This window comes from Lepidochelys olivacea, assembly GCF_965140295.1.
Source record: "Lepidochelys olivacea isolate rLepOli2 genome assembly, chromosome: 1".
Classification (NCBI taxonomy): Eukaryota; Metazoa; Chordata; order Testudines; family Cheloniidae; genus Lepidochelys; species Lepidochelys olivacea.
The window spans coordinates 327,421,209-327,442,150 of NC_140411.1; the positions used below are offsets into that span (position 1 = coordinate 327,421,209).

General features: G+C 39.8%; 1 protein-coding gene across 2 annotated transcripts in view; it reads left to right on the forward strand.

Moving 5' to 3' along the window:
• The window catches only part of ATXN7L1 (ataxin 7 like 1), a 203,598-nt gene that overhangs the window by 63,788 nt on the left and 118,868 nt on the right, over positions 1-20,942 (forward strand). Inside the window, exons 3-4 of one of the 2 annotated variants that reach the window (XM_084624839.1) lie at positions 7,784-7,888; positions 10,731-10,784. In XM_084624839.1, the coding sequence (XP_084480965.1) occupies positions 7,784-7,888; positions 10,731-10,784 (159 nt within the window). The remainder of the gene's footprint in view (positions 1-7,783; positions 7,889-10,730; positions 10,785-20,942) is intronic. The other variant, XM_084624838.1, reaches the window with a different exon arrangement.

The window sequence follows — 20,942 nt, forward strand, 5'->3', positions numbered from 1 at the left end:
ATAATTAAGTCCAAAGCCAATTGTGAGGAGTTACAAAGGGATCTCACAAAACTGGGAGATTGGGCAACACCATGGCAGAAGAAGTTCAGTGTTGCACTTGGCAAAATATAATTCCAACTATACATACAAAATGATGGGGTCTAAATTAGCTGAACCCGTCCATAAAGAGACCTTGGAGTCATTGTGGATAGTTCTCTGAAAACATTTGCTCAATGTGCAGTGGCAATTAAAAAAGCTAACAGAATATTGGAAATCATTAGGAGAAGGATAGATAGTAAGAGAGAAATATCATATTGCCTCTACATAAATTCATGGTATGCCAACATATTAAATAGTGCGTGCAGATTTGGTCACCCCATCTCAAAAAGATATATTGGATTTGGAAAAGGTACAGAGAAGAGCAACAGAAATGATTAGGGGTATAGAACACCTTCTGTATAAGGAAAGATTAAAAAGACTGGGACTTTTCAGCTTGGATGACTAAGGGTGGATATGATAGAGGTCTATAAAATCATGAATGGTGTGGAAAAATTGAATAAGGAAGTGTTATTTTCTCCTTCACATAATATAAGAACTAGAAAAGGAGTCACCAAATGAAATTAATAGGCACCAGATTTAAAACAAACAAAAAAAAGTATTTCTTCACAGTCAACATGTGGAACTCTTTGCTAGGGGATGTTGTGAAGGCCAAAACTATAACAGGGTTCCAATAAGAACTAGATAAGTTCATGGAGGATAGCTTCCAGGAATAGCTATTAGCCAGGGTGGGCAGGGATCCAACACCATGTTCTGCGTGTCCCTCGCCTCTGTTTGTCAGAAGCTGGGAGTGGGCAACAAGGCGACTTGATGATTACGTGTTCTGTTCATTCCCTCAGGGCACCTGGCATTAGCCACTGTTGGAAGACAGGATACTGGGCTACATGGACCATTGGTCTTACCCAGTATGGCCATTCTGATGTTCTTATATAGAACCCAGATGTATCTGCTCCCCACTGTAACCCACTAGACCCTGCTCTCCTCCCAGAGCTGGATTAGAACCCAGGGGTCCTGATGGGGTCTCTCTCTCCACAGAGTTGGTAATAAAGTAAGAATATACATTAAAATTTTAAACCTAACTGGTGTCCCTTAAGTGACTTGCCATAAGATGTCAGAATATGTTGTTGTTAGAGCTCATGGGTCCAATATTTATTTAATTTTCTTTTTTATATATATATAAAGGAATTAGATACAGGGCTCCTGTCAGCTAATTACTAAGTTATCTTCCAAAAAACTAGTGTTTTTAAGTGCCTAAGTAGTCCCAGGAATCACGGTTAAAGTTGCCCGCCCCACCCTCCCCCCCCAATCTGAAATGGCGCCCCTGCCCTAAGAAAAACTTTGGCTAGTGATAGAAAAGAGCCGTGCTCCTTTGGGAAGTGTTGGAGTAGATCTCCTTCAGCTGACCCAAGCAAAAAGAGATTTAAACTGCCTCACCAATCCTAGTCTATGTGGACTTAATGGCCCGAACTGGGTGCTCTTGGAGCCCTGAGGGCGCATGGTACTTTGTCTTCAACACCATCTTGGGAGGTGGGTCTAATTGCCTCTGGTACAGACTCAACAGTGACATGATCACTTTGGCACTCTCCACTCTGATACTGTAATCCCCTGCTCTGCTTTTGTGGCACCATCTGTCTCAGTAGCAAGATCGTTGACAGTACTGGGAGATCTCTACGTATAAGCTGAGCTATAGTTGTCATTGCTATTGTAGGTGCTGAATGTCTCCACTATGATGCTGGCTACCACCACTGCGGTGGTACTGAGTATCTCTTAGGCACCAGTCAAGTCACAGTTGGAAGTGCATCCAATAATCAGTAATTTGAGGGGCAGCTGGTAGCCAGATCATCCTTTCAGGCCACTCTATATGCCTCAATACCATGGAAATTTCTATTGCCACGGGGAGAGCATCCTGGCTAGTCTTCAGGCATCTCAAAGGAAGTTCAGACAACAATTGAAAACCTCCCATACGAAGGCTGTGAACTCTGGTATGAAAATGGATGACACTGCATTCATTGAAAGGCTCCCAACCTGATCATTGACTGCTGAGAGCATACACGCTAGAGGGTTGTGCACTTCATAGCTTGTGTGGGCTGAGCTGATTGCATACACCAGTGGCTCCTTGCATCCCTCCATTCCCCCCACAAGCTCCCTGTGTGCCATCCTCCTCTGTTTGAGAGACTCACTGTGACTCCCGATCTCCTCCATGCCAGGAGTTCTTTGTGACCCCCATGTCTGCCTCCTCCCATACCAGGGTACCCCAATCTTTCCCCCACCCCATGGTGGGGGTTCTATTTGTCCCCATTCCCCCATCTGCCATTTCCCTCCATGACAGGGGCTCTCTGTGCACCCCCTTTCATACCTTCCTTCTATGCAAGGGACTTCGTGTGGCCCCCATCCTCCTCCTTCTCCCCATACCAGGGTCCTCCAGTCATCGTCCCCCCAGTAGGAATTTGGTGTGCATGCCCCCATTCCCCACTTTCCCCTGACCCCCTTTTCTCCCTTCTCCCCATTATTATTATTATTTTTCATCTGAGAGAGACATCATTCTGGGTGTCAACATGATAAACTCTAGTGGGAGGACAGGCAGAGAGGAGATGGGGTATTGTTATGCTGAGGGGCCATCAGCCAGCTGTTTTATCTACAGAGGACTGTAGAAGTGCTTGAAGCTGTGTCTATACTAATGAGATGGCATGGGGGGCTCCAGTTAAACCCTATTTTTCCCATTTCAGTTTTCCAATTTTTCCCAGAAGTCAATAGAGTTCTGGCCACTGATTCCAAGAACCTTCCCTAAACATTTGGAATCGATTAGGTGCAGGGTTCAAAAGTTATTGTTACATATAGACAGAGAAATGCTATTGAGATGGGTGCAGGCTTTCACAAGCTTGGCCAACCAGCTGCCAGAAGGAAATGGAAGGCTGCAGTCTTGTTCCAGACAAAGACAATGGCCAAGTGCTTTTATCCATCAAAGAAATAGCCTGATTTTTGGCAATCATGGTGTCACAACCAGGGCATGGGTGGTCTGACCTCATGGTAAGAGCAGGAGTCAGGAATCAAGCCAGGTCCGATACCTGGAGGTCAGAATCCAAGGCAAACGGAGGCCAAAACCAAGAGTCAGGTATTAGGAGACAGGCAGGGTCAGGTTACCAGATCAGTAGCAAGTAGAAGGAGCAGGTATTGCAGGGGAAACAGTCTGAAGCAGGGAGATCCCAGTTGCATGGACAACTTCCTGTTCCTGTGCTGGGTTTATAAAGAAGTTGTGAATCAATAAGGACTGCCAGCATTCTGCCAATTAGATTCCAGGCCTGCAATCCTCTGTCAGAGTTCAGCTTCTATTCTGGCATCTGCTAACAGGTCACTGGATAGCAAATTGGAACTTACTAGCCTCTAAGAGCCCTAGGGACCAGAGGAGGGAGAGATAGCTCAGTGGTTTGAGCATTGGCCTGCTAAACCCAGGGTTGTGAGTTCAATCCTTGAGGGGGCCATTTAGGGATCTGGGGCAAAAATTGGGGATTGGTCCTGCTTTGAGCAGGGGGTTGGGCTAGATGACCTCCTGAGGTCCCTTCCAACCCTGATATTCTGTGATCTGTGGTCCCTGACACATAGTTTATTTATGGCAAACATGGTTATTTAAATTGAAAAAAGAAAATGCCTGTTCACACTAGACCACCAAACTATGCAAGCTACATCTGTCTTTAAAAATGTTTGAGACACAAGGTGGGTAAAGTCACATTTTCTCTTGGACCTCAAACACTTTTTGAGTACCTTTCCCAGACCTGAAAAAGAGCTCTGTGTAAGCTCAAAAACTTCTCTTTCACCAACAGAAGTTGGTCCAATAAAAGATATCCCCTCACCCATCTTGTCTCTCTAATATTCTGGGACCAACTCAACTATACCAACACTGAAACCATTCCCCCTTTTGGTGCCATAGGAGGCATAGGACTTTTCTGTCTCTTTTCTCTGCACTTTCTGTGCAACTCATTTCACCCTTTTCTCCACTTTTGCCATCTCAGTACTACAAAACCTGCTATTGGTGCTATGTACTACTAATAGTCCCCTCGTTCCCCACTTTGCCACCCCAAGATTGTGTGTGGTGAAGATGCAATTGCTTCTCTGATACTGTGACCTGGCCTGGTTTCTAATTCTATTATGTCCTTTGGTAGATTCTTGGAGTATTAACTCCTTCTGTTTTTTAGTAATTTCTCACAGCTGGACTTCTACTAACATAAGTCCCAGAACTGGGCAAGTTTTGAAGGCCTAGTATATGGTATATATTCTGAGGCTTAAAAAAGCTTAAAGAATTTAGAATGGCGACAAAATGTAACTCTTAAATATTATCTGTACCTTTTTTATTTGGGAAGTGATCAATCATAGAATCATAGAATATCAGGGTTGGAAGGGACCTCAGGAGGTCATCAAGTCCAACCCCCTGCTCAAAGCAGGACCAATCCCCAATTGATGAGTGTGTGTGTGTGTGTGTCTTTTATAGTATGTAGTGTGGTGGTAGCCGTGTTAGTCCCAGGATATTAGAGAGACTGGGTGGAAGAGATGATATCTTTTATTGGACCAACTTCTGTTGGTGAGACACAAGCTTTTGAGCTTACACAGAGCTCTTCTTCAGGTCTGGGAAACTTAATCAGAGTGTCACAGCTCAATACAGGGTGGAACAGTGTGTTTAGCACAGGTAGTTAACATACATTTCAAGGGATCATGCAAGGTGAAGTGGCCCATTAACACCACTCCTGATATAAGGGGGAAAGGAGGCGGGGAGGGGAGGTAGTTAGTAGGTTATAGATTGTTGTAATAGGCCATAAATCCAGTGCCTCTATTCAGTCCATGATTTTTAATGTCTCGCAAAGTTATGAATTGAGGCTCTCCGGCTCTTGGGCTTTGAGAATGAGGACTGGTAGGTCAGATATAGAGTGATCACTTTTTGGAAAGTGTTCACTCTCTCAGATGATGTCTTTGTCTTTTGTCATTTTCCTGTGTGAGTTCATTTGAGAGCGTAGTGAAAGTCTGGTTTCACCCACATATTTGCTATTGGGGTATTTAGTGCAATGGATGAAGTATGCCACATGTTATGATAGGCATGTGAAGGACATATGGAGCTTGAAAGCTGTGTTGTGGAGGGTGTTGATCATTGTAGCAGTGGAGATATGTCTGCAGGTTTTGAATCAGTTGCTCTGGCAGGGTCTGGTGCCGCTTTGAATTAGTGTATCCTGGAGTGTTGGGAGCTTGCTTCTAATGATGAGCTTGGAGAGGTGATGCAAGAGTAAGAATAAAGCTTTTTTTCCCCCTAACTCTTATAAACTTTATAACGAGGCTGAAACATTTCATAAATGTAATGCAATGGATGATTCTTGAGCTGAGAGCTTGTGCCAAGTTTCAGACTGGTGAGGGAATCCTTATCATGGAATTACGAGGTTCTGACAAATGGGAATCTACAAATGGAGAATCAGTAGCAAAACCCTGGCTTTAGCATTGCTATATCTGCACTGCAATGTAAAGTGTTTTTAAGATCAATAACTTCATCCTCAGGCTAAAGCAGAAGGAATGGCCTCCAGAGTTCTTAAAATTATATAACCATATTAGATGTGAGATTAAAATAAAATGGCGTGCCAAATTGTTCTTTTATCAAGTGGTAAAATGAATAGCTGTGAAGAGGAACAGGGGTTAGTATGCAATGTAGGTCCCATCTGCACTAAAACTGTAACTAGTTAGGGTATTAAATCACAATATGGTTTATTTATAGTGTGGTATATGTCCTGGTAACAAGGCTAAAACCTTGGAAAGTATAAGGCTTTAGCATGGTTAAGGGGCCACAGTTAGGTCTCATCTGAACTATAACCTTTGACCATGTTGTAACCAGATCTCGTGACTTTGTGATATCAGTATAGAATGGGGCTTTTGCTTTCCTCCACATCCTGGCCTTTAGTATCTCTTCTTGATTTATATTGTCTATCACTGAGGGGGGGCCTGGTTCTTGCCAACCATAGTTGAATCAGAGTCTCTTAAAATCCACTAACCCTGCTCTTCCGCATCCCTTGCTCTCTGAGAGACTGAAAACACTCGCTCCCAGCCCTTTCAACCTGAAGAATGATATTCGTCCTAGGCATCGAATTGTGGGCTTTCCCATAGGGCAGTGCAGAACATGACTCAATTTTTAATTAAAACGTACCATTCTGGCACTACGATTATCAAGAAACAATTAAATAACTTTGGTAATATATCAATTCACCCACTGAAAAAGCTACTTGTCTGAATAAACATAAGTTATAAGACTTACAGACAGGTCACAAATATATTGGAGAATTGATATTTAAACATTCTTCTGTTTATCATCCTCAGCTGGTATTTTGAGTGTTTCAGAGCCATTTAATTTTTGTGGTGGTCCAGCACTAGAAGGTTTTTTTTAATGTTTAATTTTAATTTAAGTAAATGGAGTTTGTCTTTTAAATGGCAAAGCAGTGCTGAATTGAAAGCTACCTTTTAAGGAACCTGCATCAGAAGCAGCATTGACAAGCTTTCGAGTAGATCTTTCAGATGCAGTAAATAGTGCTAAGGCACCATCATGTGACATCTTTGAATAAGTCATGGACCTGTCCTGAGGGGTAGCATGGACCACAGTTGACATTGTTGATACTCTGAGAGGCAGTTGACAGTCCAGCAATGTATTCATTGTTTGCCCAAAAGAATCTACCATTACCTACCTACAAGGCCTTTCATTTTCAGTTGTTGTTTTTTTAAAGTTCAGAAAGTTACCAGTGTTTGTTACAAAAATTTTAAAAAATGGGTGAAAATGGATGCACAGTTCTCTGGGTAAATATTGAGGTTAGTGTTGGGGGTGGGAGAAGAGAGAAAAAAGCCACAAATAGAGAAAAGTAAGAGTATTAAGTAATTTAATGCTGTGGTTTATTTCATGGACTGCTCATTAACAGAATGTACACATGCACGTGCGTGTGTGCATCTCTTCCAGTACATTTTCTTTCTTTATCTGACAGCCTTGCATTTACACTTAGACTAATTTATTATTAACATAACTGTGTCTACCTAATGTAATGTATTGGATTGTCTTTACATAATCAATATTTTCATGTACTTGAGCAGTACAAATTTGGGTGAAAATTGGTAAAAATAGTAGCTTTTGTAAAAGCTGGACATTTTTCAGTAAAACGGAAAACAAGGGTCTCATTTACCTAACACTGATAGACTTCATGGAGTTGCCCAGTTGGTCAATGGAGAATGGTACTTTGGAGATCCTTGGTTCCTGAGTCCTATCTCTAATTCTTAAAAAGTAGCATCTGCTAATAGTCTACAGAGAGCCAAGCTGCAGAACCCATGTTCCTTGTTTGCTGAAATACTAACAGAAATTAGAGATGGGAAAAACCTATAAATATTTCATTTTGTGAGTCCTTTCCCAGTGCAGGACTGTTCCGTACAACGTGTTCTTGAGTGCTTTGTTCAGTATTACATTTATTTCCAATAAGTATTTAGACAGGGGTGCTGCTTCTTGTATTCTGATCATCAGAATAAGATGTTCTGTCCACAGCTTAAATAAAGGATCATAGAAATTAGAGCTGGCAAAGATCTATTCTGATAACATACCACCAACACTGTCCTTACAGAGAATATTACATAGTTTTTGGTTTTATAAATATAATACTAGTAATCCTACAGTATCTTTAATTTCTTTTAAATATACTCTTAACGCATAACTTCTAATACTTATATATATTTTTTAACTTTCCCACAGATATGCACTTATTTGGCCATTATCCAGCTCATGACGATTTCTATCTAGTAGTGTGCAATATCTGCAATCAGGTAGTCAAGCCACAGGTTTTCCAGTCGCACTGCGGTAAGTGAAAATTTTCATTCCTGGATTCCAGTGCCAGATCAGTGTATGGTTCTCATAAGAATCATTGAGTACAATCATGACAGAGGCATTGCAAAGGTAATCCTCTTGTCATCATGTCTGTTTTCAGCTCAGAACGTCACAAATGCCTGAAAGCAGGTATGAGTTTCTTATAGGGAAAGTTAAAATAATTATCCCAGAAGCTTCTCAAATTGAACCTATTATAACAAATTAGATAATACAGTACCTGTAACTAGATACTAACTAGACCAAAACTATTTTGATGTAACCTTGAAATGGTCTCTGTCAAAGTTGAGCAGTTGGGTCACTTGTAACCAGAACACAGAAAGAAAAGGTCTCAAGGATTTGTATTTAGGAAGTTTGAAATGAAGATTGATCTTTTGCAAGTTGCGTGTATACAATAAAAGCTTTAATAATACCAGGAGTTGTAGAAATGTGCAAATACTTTTTCTAAATTAGCCTGCTAATGGCAAGAATACAAAATGTATCCTTATTTTGCTATTTGAAATCATTTTGAGCTCATTTTGTTTGAAACGCATTTTTTATTTTGCTTGAGCAAGCTGTTTTTGGGCATTTCCTGCAAATCTTCACCCCATGTTCTAGTCTCATAGTTTATTATTTGTCCACTGTTTTGATCTATACAAATAAAAGGGAGTGGCAGGGTGTGGCCTGCCTTGGCCAGGACACTAAGCTGATGAGCTTTATATGAATTCCTGAAAGTTTCATACATTTTCCTCTGAAAACTTCAACTTAATCAAGTTAGTTTTTGAGAGAGGATTTCAGAACAATGAAAAGTAGCTAATACTGAAGGAGGGATAGGTGAAAATGCATCAGAAAACAAAACTGAAGGTAACCCAGTCAGATTTTACTTTTTTCTGTTGCAAACCGAGTTCATAGATCCTTTGTATTGTTCAGTCTTGTATGCAGGAAGCGATTCAGTAAGTGGAATTCTGCAGCAGACGTGCAGAACAGGAAATGTTTAAAAAGCACTGCCTCCACTTTGGAGGGGCACTTACTAAAAGTTAACTACAGAAATCCATCTGTGTAAGACCAACAGGAAGCAATTGAAGTCATGTTTCAGGCAGTTACGTGCCACAGATCAGCATGGTAGGTTTTTACTAAAAGAATTGTGAAACAAAGCATAATAAATGAATGCCACATTTCAGATCTTGTCCTTTTCATAAGATACTCAAACATGAGGATCTTGGGGCTCCAGTACCAACATCATGAAAATTCAAAACCTAGACGCACAGGTCACGAACGTAATTATTTTTAAAGAACCAATTCCAGGGTTGTAACTAGTAATTTTTCTTGAACGAACACACACACCCTCCTCTACCCTTGTTGCCTCCAGCCTACGTTATATTCATATTTTCCCAAGGTAAACAGACCTCTACACACATGGTCACTGATAATATGGATACATTAACTGTAAACACTTTATCAGTGTGTTAATAAAGGCTTGATGCAGAACAAACAATTGTGTATGCTGCAGAATTGCTACACAAGGATAATTTAAAATTACTTGCTGTGGCATGCATGATATGTGCTGCCTTCAGTCATGACATGTTGGCCTGGAGTAAATATGAAAGATGGCCCTCTTTCTATTAAGTGGACATACATGATCCCTGTTAGAAACAAAATACCCCCCCCCCGAGAGCAATAATCTGATTTCTCCATCTGATCACTGAAGTTTCTGAAAGGAACTGAGTGTAAATGGCATAATTCCATTCTCATCTGTTACCAGTGTTAGCCTGCATGTCGGTGTAAACTGACACAGATTAAGAAGATTTTTTGCCAAGAAAGTAGTAGAGTCTTGTGGTTTCCCACTCAAGATGTGAGTTACATATATGAGAAAATGGTATGTGTTCTTAGGGTCATGAGTGCAGCAAACTGTATGAGGAAATCTAGTAGAGTAAACAAGGGAGGAATCTAAAAATGACAAAAATACTTTAAAATCAAAAGCTACATTCAAATCGTTAGAATTAGTACAGGGGATATTTAAGCATACGATACTGCCGTATCAGAAAGTATGTGATATGCTCCTCAGCAAAAAGGAAAACATTTGTCATTGAATGGCAAGATGCACCGGATTTTATTCGTGTCTGAAGGGTATCTGTCAAATGGAAATACAGCATGGTGAATTCCGTAACAAGGAAAGTAAACCATGACAGGTAAATGGTAAAATGGAACTTAGGAGGGTCAAGAGGGAATTTTAACAGTTAATAGCCAAAGTTAATCAGCAAAGAACAAGGAATTCTTCAAGTATGTCAGAAACAGGAAGCCTCCAAGGTCAGTAGATCTGCTAGACTACCATGGAGTAAAAGAGAGAAACCCAGTGTAGTTAAATCTTCCCACTGTATTTTCCACTGAATGCATCCGATGAAGTGAGCTGTAGCTCACGAAAGCTTATGCTCAAATAAATTTGTTAGTCTCTAAGGTGCCACAAGTACTCCTTTTCTTTTTGCGAATATAGACTAACACGGCTGCTACTCTGAAAAGTGTAGTTAAGGACATTGCTAAGGAGCTAATTAGTTTTTGCCTCTGCAGTCACTGTAGAGGAATTTTGAATACCTTCCTCGACCTATTCTTTGTGGATAAAGATGGGTCACTGTAAGAAACTGAGCTGACAAAAGGTGCTGGAACGAAATGATCATTTAAAAAGCAACAAGTCACCAGGGCCAGATGGTTTGTATTCAAGAATTCTGAAGGAACTTAAGAATGGAATGGCTGAGCTGGTGACAAAAAAAAAAGTATATATAATTAAAATCACATACTATACTCAAAGACAGAAAGTTAGCTAATCTACTTTTCTTTTTAAAAGGTGCAAGGCATGCCCCTGGGAACTACGGACTTTTGAGCCTTACTTCAGTACTAGGTATAGTACTGTTATAGGTATATAACAAAAAAAATTGTAAAACACCTTGCATGGTAAGGTAGACACAAACCAGCATAGATTATATAAAGGGGTTTTTTTGCCTGATTCTTTTTGAATGATTGAAGACAGTCAGCAAAATAGTTGACGAAGTAAGAATGGCCTTGTGGTTAAGGCACAAGATTGGGACTTTGGATATATTGAGTCACATCTCTGGCACAGACTTCCTGTGTGTCTGTGGGCAAGTCTCTTAAAATGACTCTCATCCTTGCAATAGCCCTGTGATGTGGAGAAGTATTATCCCCATTTTTCAGATAGGTAACTGAGGCAAAGTTTACTGTTTTGAGGTGCTCAGATAGTATCTCTGTAGGTTCTCATTATTTCCTAATGTGATGATTTTTAAGAGAGTTTAATATATTCCCTTGCAAGAAGTTAAGAAATCAAGTCACAAAATGAATGGTTAATGTTTCGTAGATTAAAAACTGTCTCTGAGACAGAAGATAAATATCAGGAAACAAGGCCAATTTTAAACATGGAAGGAGGTTAACAGTGGGAAGCCCCAAGATTCCATAACTCATATTAGTGTTTAGTTTATTAATCATCAAGACAATGATGTGAAGTTGGCAGAATTTGCAGATGACACAATTATTTAGATAAGTCAACTAGAGAATAAGGAATTCCAAAGAGACCTAAAGCTAGGCAGTTAGACAACATGATGGCACATGAAATTCACTGTAGATAAGTGCAAGGTAATGCTCATTGAAAGGGGTAATTTGAGCTCATGGTGCACTTTGGATCCTAATAAGTTATCACTCACGAGAAAAGAATATGTGTCACTATGCATAGCTCGATAAAAACTTCCGCTCAGTGTGCGGCAATGATCTAAAAAAGCAACAAAATGTTGAACTCCATTATAAAAGGAATGACACTATTGAAAATATTATATCACTGTCTAACTTCCCAGCGTGCCCTCACATAGAATACTATACTTGATCCTGGACACCTCCATCTCAAGAAGGATATAAATGAAATATTGTAGAACAGGCCCATAAAAGGGCAACAAATACATAGGTGACTGTGAAGATTTCCATGTGAGAAGAGACTAAAACTGCTAGGACTAGTTTGTTTAGAGAGGAGACACTTAAGAGGTGGTGTGATAGGAGTATATATAATGAGTGGCATAAAGAAAAGGCAGTTGGGAGCCCCAGGTCATCTGTATAATAAAATATATTAAAAAATTTAAGAAAATTAAAAACAAATTTAAAACTGATAAAAGTACTTTTTTCCACAAGGCATAATTAACATGTGGCACTCATTGCCACAGGATGTTATTGAGGCCAGTAGTTTAGTAAGATTCAAAAAAGGGTTGGACTTATGTTAGATATGCATTTACACTAATTAGGATGAAATTGATTATAAAATCTTGTGTGATTAGACAGAAGGCATCTACTAATTACTTGGGGCTAGGAAGAGTCTTTTCCAAAGGGCATGTCATTGCAGAATTGTCCATTATGTGGGGATTTACACTTTCCTCTGAAATATCTGATACTGGTCACTGTCTAACAGGAAATTGAAATAGATGGGCCATTGGTCTGCTATGGTGTTGTAAATATTTACCCTTTTTCAATATTACTTTATTTTGAGTTCTGGAAAGCCTTGGAATTAATTTCTGAATAAAATTTGTTCAATTGCAGTGTGTAGCAGTGTGCCCAGTTCTATTCTGTCTGAATTCAGAGGCACTGAACACCTCACGAGGAGGGTATGAGGATACTTTACACTGTTCAATTGAGTTTGAAACATAGGGTCTTGAGTGTCTTGAGCTACAGCTATAAAGATGTGGAGGAGGCAAAGAAAGGGGGAAACAAATCACTGCAGAGGCCACTGCTATTGTCTTTCTTAGGTATGCAGGAAAAAAACCCAGCAGAACGTTGGTTTGTGATTTTTGCCTTTTTTCTCCTTACTCCTCCTCCACACTAACTATAGGACATCTGTATAATTTAAACCCTGAATTTTATTAGGTATTTTGCATTACTAATTTTCTAATCTCCAGATTCATTTGTACATTTATTTTTTTAATTGTAACTTTAGATTATTGTAATGTAACCGACTGGGAGAACCCTCTCTTTTTCACATGGTGGAAAAACTCACCTGAAAAATACTCACTTTTGCATTTTTATTTAAAAATCTTAGTAAAAAGTTGTTGTTGTTGTTGTTTTAAATGTTGGTAACTACACTATTGTTTTCAAATAAATAGTTTAAAGGCATTATTATAATGTTAGGTTCAGAGAATGAAAAAGACAAGGCCAGTTATAGTTAAGGTGTTTAGCTTTCTCTTCTATTTTTGGATTTTTTTAGGAGTCTCTATTACAGCTTATCTGTGTTCTTATTGCCACTTACTGTAGGGTTTGCCTTTTACTACTGACATAGAAACAGAGTGAAGCTTGGGGTTCTCACCAGGTTTTTTCTTGTCTTGTGTTTCTGCTATTTTCCCTCTTTAATATAATTTTAAAAACTAAATATCGGGAGAGTCATAGTTGCAGGGGTTAGGGATTGCAGCAGACCATCATGTGGAGATAATGGAGAGGACAGTGCTATCTGGATGAGAGAATGTGTGTGTGTGAAACTAAAGCATAACTGAACAAAAAATAGACTTGGCTTTTATTGACATGCATAATAGCTTATATAGCTACATAATGGAAATACATTTTCGTTGCATCCGATGAAGTGAGCTGTAGCTCACGAAAGCTTATGCTCAAATAAATTGGTTAGTGTTTAAGGTGCCACAAGTACTCCTTTTCTTTTTGCGAATACAGACTAACACGGCTGTTACTCTGAAACCTGTCATTTTCGCTTGGGTTGCTCTTCAATTTCAGAATTCCAGATACAGAGGTTCATGCCAGTTTTGCTCTGAAACCATTTGCAAATGGCATCCTATCAGTCAGAATGTGCCGTCAATCCAGGGATTGAGCCTGTTGTCTGCTCATGAATGCTGTTGTCCTGAATAACGAGTATGTTGTACTACAGCACTGAGTTACCCACCTTTAGACCTTTAAAACTATTTAATCTGTGTACATTATATGCATGAATATCCAGTGTTCCAAGCATATAGTTGTGGCTACTTCTGCATAAAGTAGTTTTAAATGACATCAGATAGTTGTGAGGCTGGTAATGTAGTTCAGTGCACTTTACCATACGGAAGACAGACGTTCGAGATGGACATCTAGGCTCTCATATGCTGGCCTTAGTGGCATCTGGGAGCACACTTGGGGGCTAAACAGTGCTCCTTGTGGTGGTGGGTGGATGGGCGTTGTGTCCTCAAGGCGCTCTCTTTCTAGGCATCTGTTTTTGTAGAAGATTTTTTGAGCTGGTAATCCACAGTGGGAGAGATTTGTCCACATGACTTTCGTTAACTGGAACCCTGTTCATTTGCCCCTTATTAAATAAGATTGGATTCTTGCAGTTCTCCACTTTCTCGCCTTTCTCTCCCCTCCCCCTTTTCTTTACAGTCCCTAGCCAGTTTTAAGTAATTGAAAACCGGGGTTGTAACAGAAAACTAAAGAGAAATAAATGTAGTTCCAATTGTTAAAACCAGTGAAGTGAGGATCCGAGCAGTAACAGCCCTGTAAGTCAGTCTTTCCCTTTTCAGTGAAAATCTCTCTGAGTTGGTGGCAGTGGAGCCGTGAACAACCAGCAGAATAGGTCTATAAAAAGCATAGAACTTGTCCGACCAATTTGGTTGCTTTTTTATGATAAAACAAACTTAGTGAATGAGAGAAAAGTGGTAGATATAAAATTACTGGAATTTAGGAAATTGTATGATATAGTGTCTCAAAATCTTACATTCAAAACTGACTGAAGGAACTTAGTGTGGTGATGATAAATGGTGAAGTATCATGTTTGGGGAGCTGTGGAGTACTGCAGGGATCAGTTTGGGTTAGCAATGGTCTAGAAGAAGGAACTACTAGCAAATTAAATCTGTAGATGGTAATACTTTACAGATCTATAGTGCCTTCCATTCAAAGATTTCAAAGCACTTTACGGAAATTGAGGGACAGAGAGGTAAGGTGACATGCCCAAGATTGCACAGGAAGCCTGTTGCATAGGTCCAGACAAAGTGAAGCTCTCATGCACTTCAGTCCTTTGCTGCAACTGCAAGAATACCCTATCCCAAAAGGGAGCTGGGCAGAAAATAAAATTAGCCTCAACTTGGAAAAGAAACCAGCTAATAACGTGAGAAAAACGAAATTGAAGCATAGATATTCAATTGGAGTGAGAAACTTAGAAAGCAGTATAATGAAAGATTTTGGATTATAACAATGGGGGGAAATGAGATATAAGTTTGTAAAGCTATCTGAAGTTATATGCTATGGAGCAGGAAGATAATTGTTCAGTATAACTACACTTCTGGTGTGACTGCCCCTGGAAATACTAAGATTCTTGTTGTTATAAATGTATTGATTAACTGGAGGTTGCTCAGAGAAGAGCAACAAAACTTTTTAGGGAGTTGGGGGGACTGATCTGAGGAAAGATTGAGTTAAATATATTTTGCTTGGCTAAGCTCTGGATAGGTGCCCCTTTTACCTTTTGTATGAATCTAAATAATATAAAAATACAAATATATTTGTAGACTGTAAACACCAAAGATGAACATGAAATGTTTAGGCTAATAAATGGTGGAATATTTAGGAGTTAATAAACTGAAATTTAAGAAAGCAAAATGTAGGCAGGCAGACTATCAAGAAAAGCTTTCCAGCAGTGAGATCGGAGGCTTGGAAGTAGTTTCCAGGTAAGTGGTGGAAGTCCCATTACTTAAGTAATTACAACGAGACAGGACAAAATATTAGTAAGTGTACACTGGAGAACAATCCTGCTTTGGCAGAGATGGACTAGATGACCTAGAGGGTCTTCTCCATTATTTACTTCTGTGGTATGATTTTATTGTTCTGTGCTTCCTATCTGCAAGATCATTTTACCATATACCTCTAATTAGGGGAAGAGACTCTCATTATATAAGAGTATAATGACACGTCAGGGAGATCATGCACACCTGATTTGTCACTCTCTAATTACGAAAGCTAGGGTTGGCATACCTGTTTCTTCACAAGGGGTATGTGGGGGATAATCTTTCATTTGATCTCTTTGCTACAGAAACATTAACATATCAAGGACACCCTTCAATAGTCTAGAATATAAAATCTTTTCTCCCTTTCAAATAATTATTTATATCCTCAAAGAGATTATATTCTGAATGCATGTAAGATTAGCTATTTTGCAGAGTGACTGTGGTACAGTAGAATTTAATGAACTGTGATTCAGAGGAAGGCTGAGCTGTAAAATGAATGAGGAATGGTTCACTCTCCATACATTGAATTAGAACAGTGATTCTCGAGTGCATCCACTGTGACTTCTGGGGTCCCAGAACCCCTTCTCCAAACTCCTTGCTGCAGCCCCTGGCTCTGCTCCCTGGAGCAGTGCCCAAGCCCAAGGTGGACCTGGTGATGTTTCATTATATTTTATGAGGCTGCTGCCTCTGGCTGTGGGAAGGAACCTGCCCTCTCTCCCCATCCCCTTTGCCTTGATTGTCAAGGGGGCTCTGGCATGCCCTGATTGGCCAGGCCTCATTGTTTCCCGCTTGCCTTCCATTGAAGGGGAGTGTCACTCACTAAGGCACCAACTGACCAGCTCGGAAACAATCACCTTGTAAGGGGCGGAGCAAGGCAGGAGTGGGAAGATGCTGTCCAGGAGAGATTGTAGGGTGGTGGTGGTGCTGCTGGGGAGCTGAGTCTGAGAAACAACTCCGGGGCAGAGTCAGCCAGGAAGTGCAGGTGCAGGACGGTGCACACGCTGCAGTGAACCTAGGGGCCCAGCTGGCAGAAAGCACAGGTGGCAGCTGTTGCAGGGGCATGGAGACAATGGAGCACAGAGACCAGGGACAGGCCCAAGGAGCAGCCTGAGTGTGTGGCCACCAGCAGCCTCCCCAAGGGTTCCAGCTTGGAGGAACCCACTAGTCAGGGCAGCCCCAACCACAATAGCAGCTTCACATTTTTTGTGTGCCACTATGGATATACAAAACCTTTCTGTTGAAAAGGAAGCATAGACGTAAGCAGCTCACGCACAGTCTAATATGAGTGACATAGGTAACTCTGACTTGTCAGCACCACCTTCTGCAAATCGCAACCGTGACTTACACGAGGAAAAAAGGGTGTTTTAGAGTGAGTGCGAAGACAAGTATATAGTTGGAACCAAATTCATCTGAAACTATCACGATTTGTGCACTAGGTAAAACGGGACTTCATCAGGTGAAATCGTACCCTAGGCAGCGTCGTCATAACACTCATAAATCAGAAGTAGAGAAAAACTATGGTGACATTTTTTTCCATAAAAAGCTCTTGGGTAAAATCAGAAGTCAGACGCTTCAACAACAAAAGAAACGGAAGGACTTTCTTCCCCAAAACAATGAATTCCATCTGGCAACACTCCAGGCATTGCATTGTGCTGCATCACAAACCATTTTCAGATGGTGAATTCATCACACCTTTAGTACTTTTTGTTCAACAGGAACATCAACTGTTTTGTGTTATGGCCCTTTAAATAATTAATTAATTAATTAATTAATACATATTATTCTTTACAATTATTTTATTTACATGACACTTCCAAATAGCCATGTCACTAGACTGTCACTAGTATAATATTTTAACTGTCAAAACTGCAGCCTCAGCAAAAATTCATTTGAAAGCCAGTGAACCAGAACATAACTATTTTTTGTTTCTCATAAGCATTCTGATATTGTCAGTGTCATATTTTGTTAGAAACAGCATCAAAACTGTGAAAAAGTAAATCTATCAAGTGTATCATCTCTACTAATGAAATTACTGTTTTCTGTAATTGTTAAGATTTTGTCCAGTGTATTGTGACCTTTGTCAAGGAAAGAAAAGCACTTGTATCCTTGATGGAAAAAGGAAGTGTGATGGTTTCTCATTCTTACATGGTGTTTTTCACTAATATATATGATCATTTAATAGTCTTGTCAAGACTTGCAACACAAAGATGTTTAGCATAGGCCAATTTTTTTCTTTTTGTATTATCATGTTGAGGGTAGATTTTTCACTCCACATAAGACTGAAATAAAAAAACTAGCCTCATTCCACTTGCTTTGTGTCAAGTCTGGCAGTGTTGGTTGACATTTAGTTAACAGCTGCCAAGAGCACACACTAACCTTACTTTTTTTTGGTGTATTAATTTTTAACTTTATATATTCATAGAATCATAGAATATCAGGGTTGGAAGGGACCCCTGAAGGTCATCTAGTCCAACCGCCTGCTCGAAGCAGGACCAATTCCCAGTTAAATCATCCCAGCCAGGGCTTATTCTAGGTAATTTAGTACATATAGGGAGTTTTTTTGCCGGGGGGGAGGGGGTTGTTGTTTTGCCCACTATTTTTCATTTCATTTACTTTGAATTAGGAATTGCACAAGCAGTTTCTCTCTATGAGAAAAAGATTGAGAAGGTGAAATCTGCTCCTGCCTGAGGCCAAGGCATTGGGCTGCAGCGCAAGCACTTGCCTGCCTCTCCCCCCTGCAGCGCTAGCCTGTGGTTAGAATGCCAGGTAGTGGTGTGGGGTGTTTAGAACCACTACATCTGCAAAATCCCAGATTGCATGACCCCTTATTTTAGCTGGTCCCAATTCAGCCCTCCAAGCTGGCCTGCGTAGAACAAAAGCTACCTGCTTCAAAACCCCCATTCATGCATAGCCTGGCTGCAGGATTTAAGTGATCTTGAGAGCCTTGCACAAGCCATCTATATCTGCATTAAACTAATACGGGGTATGTTTGAACTCTACATCGTAGTCATTGCATGGGTAGGAGATAGGTATCCCTGGTAATTTGTGTCTCAGGCAAGGGTTTTAATAGAAGTGTAGTTTTAAATAGTAACCAGCAAAAAGGATTTCTCTCTGAAGGAGTATCCATTTATAGGACTCAGCTGTTGAAGTTCAAGGGTAGCATTAGGTTTAATTTTAATCTGTACACTATAATTTATGGGCTGAGTTTAGAGCATCATACTTTCAACTGTTGTTTGACAGAATAACTGTTCCTTTTGGGGAAGATGGAAAAAAAATTCTCTGGCAAATATTGAATTATAAGCAGAGCTGGTGACACCCCATAATATTAAAGTTGCACAATACACCCCATTATAAGACTGATTTCAGCTCATGCGTATACACAAGTAGGCCAAATTAAGGTTGCACAGGCAACCTCAATTTTAGCATTTCCTAGCTTTTGAATGCTTAACTTTGCAAACTTCATGTTCTTTTTATCGAGTTGTTGTGTATAGTTTTACAAAAGTCCGTGCAAGCTTCAATTGTAAGGGCGGAATCCCACTGAAATCCATGTTTTAATTGGTTTAAAATTTAATCACTTGCTATGTTTTACATGCCAAATATATTCTTTCAGTTATTGATTATTTGGAAAATATATATACACACACACACCCACCCCGTATTTCCAACAAGTAGTCCAAATAGCGCTTTTGTTTGCGACTGCAAACCTGTGAACCCCTATAATATCCCATATTGTTATGTTGAGAACTCTTGGTGGATCGGTTGTGTTGTGACAGCACTAGTAGAACCACTGATAGAAAAAGGAAGAATTTCATTAATTTGTTTAGTAGTGATTTACAAAATATATTTTAAAACCTGGATTGTGAATTTAATGCTGTGAAAGATGTTGGATTTATATCACAGGAGTCTGAAGCCTTGTGTTTATTGCCATAGCAGGTACAGCACATGCAGGCTTTTCAACATGATTCTGCCAGTGTGCCACCATACTGGCCTGACGAGAATCATGAGGAGTTAATTTTCCAATCCTTGACCTCTCGGCTGAGACTGCCAAGAAGGATGTCCGTTAATTGCCAGTTGTGGTGGTTTTTGTGGTATGGACTTGTCCACTATGAACTGGACTGGGATCAGCTTGGCATACAGGTATTGATGTACAGTGCGATAATGGAAGATACTTGTTTTCCCATCTCTGGTCTGGTGCCAATATCCATCAAGATGTCTTTTTAACATACAGCAGACCTGTGTTGGGTTTTTTATTAATAATTTTGTGAATTCCTGACTTGTGGGAGCAATCGAAAATCACAAATAGATACAAGTAAAAAGCAAGCCAGAACAAAACATTATGATATCAAATTGAAACATATTGTTAAGAAGGTGAATCTGACCCTGATTTTGAGTTTGCTAAAGACCCAAGTATGAGATCATTGATTCTACTGTATGCAGAGGTGTTGAGTTCCTTCAAAGCAAATGTACTTTGTCCTTACATCCTTTTACTTACTTTGTATATGATCAACAGAAAGATTTGGTCCTTGCTCTGACACTCTGTGCAGCTGATTGTTTATTTGACAATCCTCTGCAGGAAATATAATTAGTATTTGGATTAGTCACTAATGTACATTGCGCACATGAATTACTCTTGAATTCCTAGGAAAATGTTACAGGCATATAAACCTGGAAATTGGAATTTTTTTGGCAGTTTTCTAAACTCTGTTTCCTGGTTCGTATGCTGAGTGCTATTGAAACAGGAATGCATGGTGGCACTACAATCCATATATTTTATTTCCCACAGAACATATGTATGAATTCTGGTCTACCTACCTTCTCAGTGCCTGATCACCAAAACTTCTACAATATACAATGGTGAGTGGAGAGAGAAGTGGGATGGTGGTTTGTCCCCACCCAGAAACATCATCTTTGATGGTCTATAGTGCAGTAGGCAATGCTAGCAGCTACCACTTCCCTTACCACTCCCAACGTCTGCAGCCCAGTTAGGTAAACTGTGAGGGAAGAAGCTCCTTGTTACCTTCTCATCCATCAAGTGTACTTTTGCAGAGATAGGTGTGATTAGACCCAAATCAAATAGGGAAACACACCAAAATTGAGAGAATTACTTTAATAAAAATACACACACACACAACACAAGAACTTCAAAAAAAAAAAAAAAAAACCCAAAAACCAGAAGCAGTTCTTGATGCTTTCGGGTGATGTCTGCCTGATGTACAACAAAATATTTTACTAAGTCATGTCTTTCAAACATATTGTAAAGCAGGTAAAACGGCTTTATTCTAATCCATAGATGGCTAGTTGGAATAAAGCTCAATAGT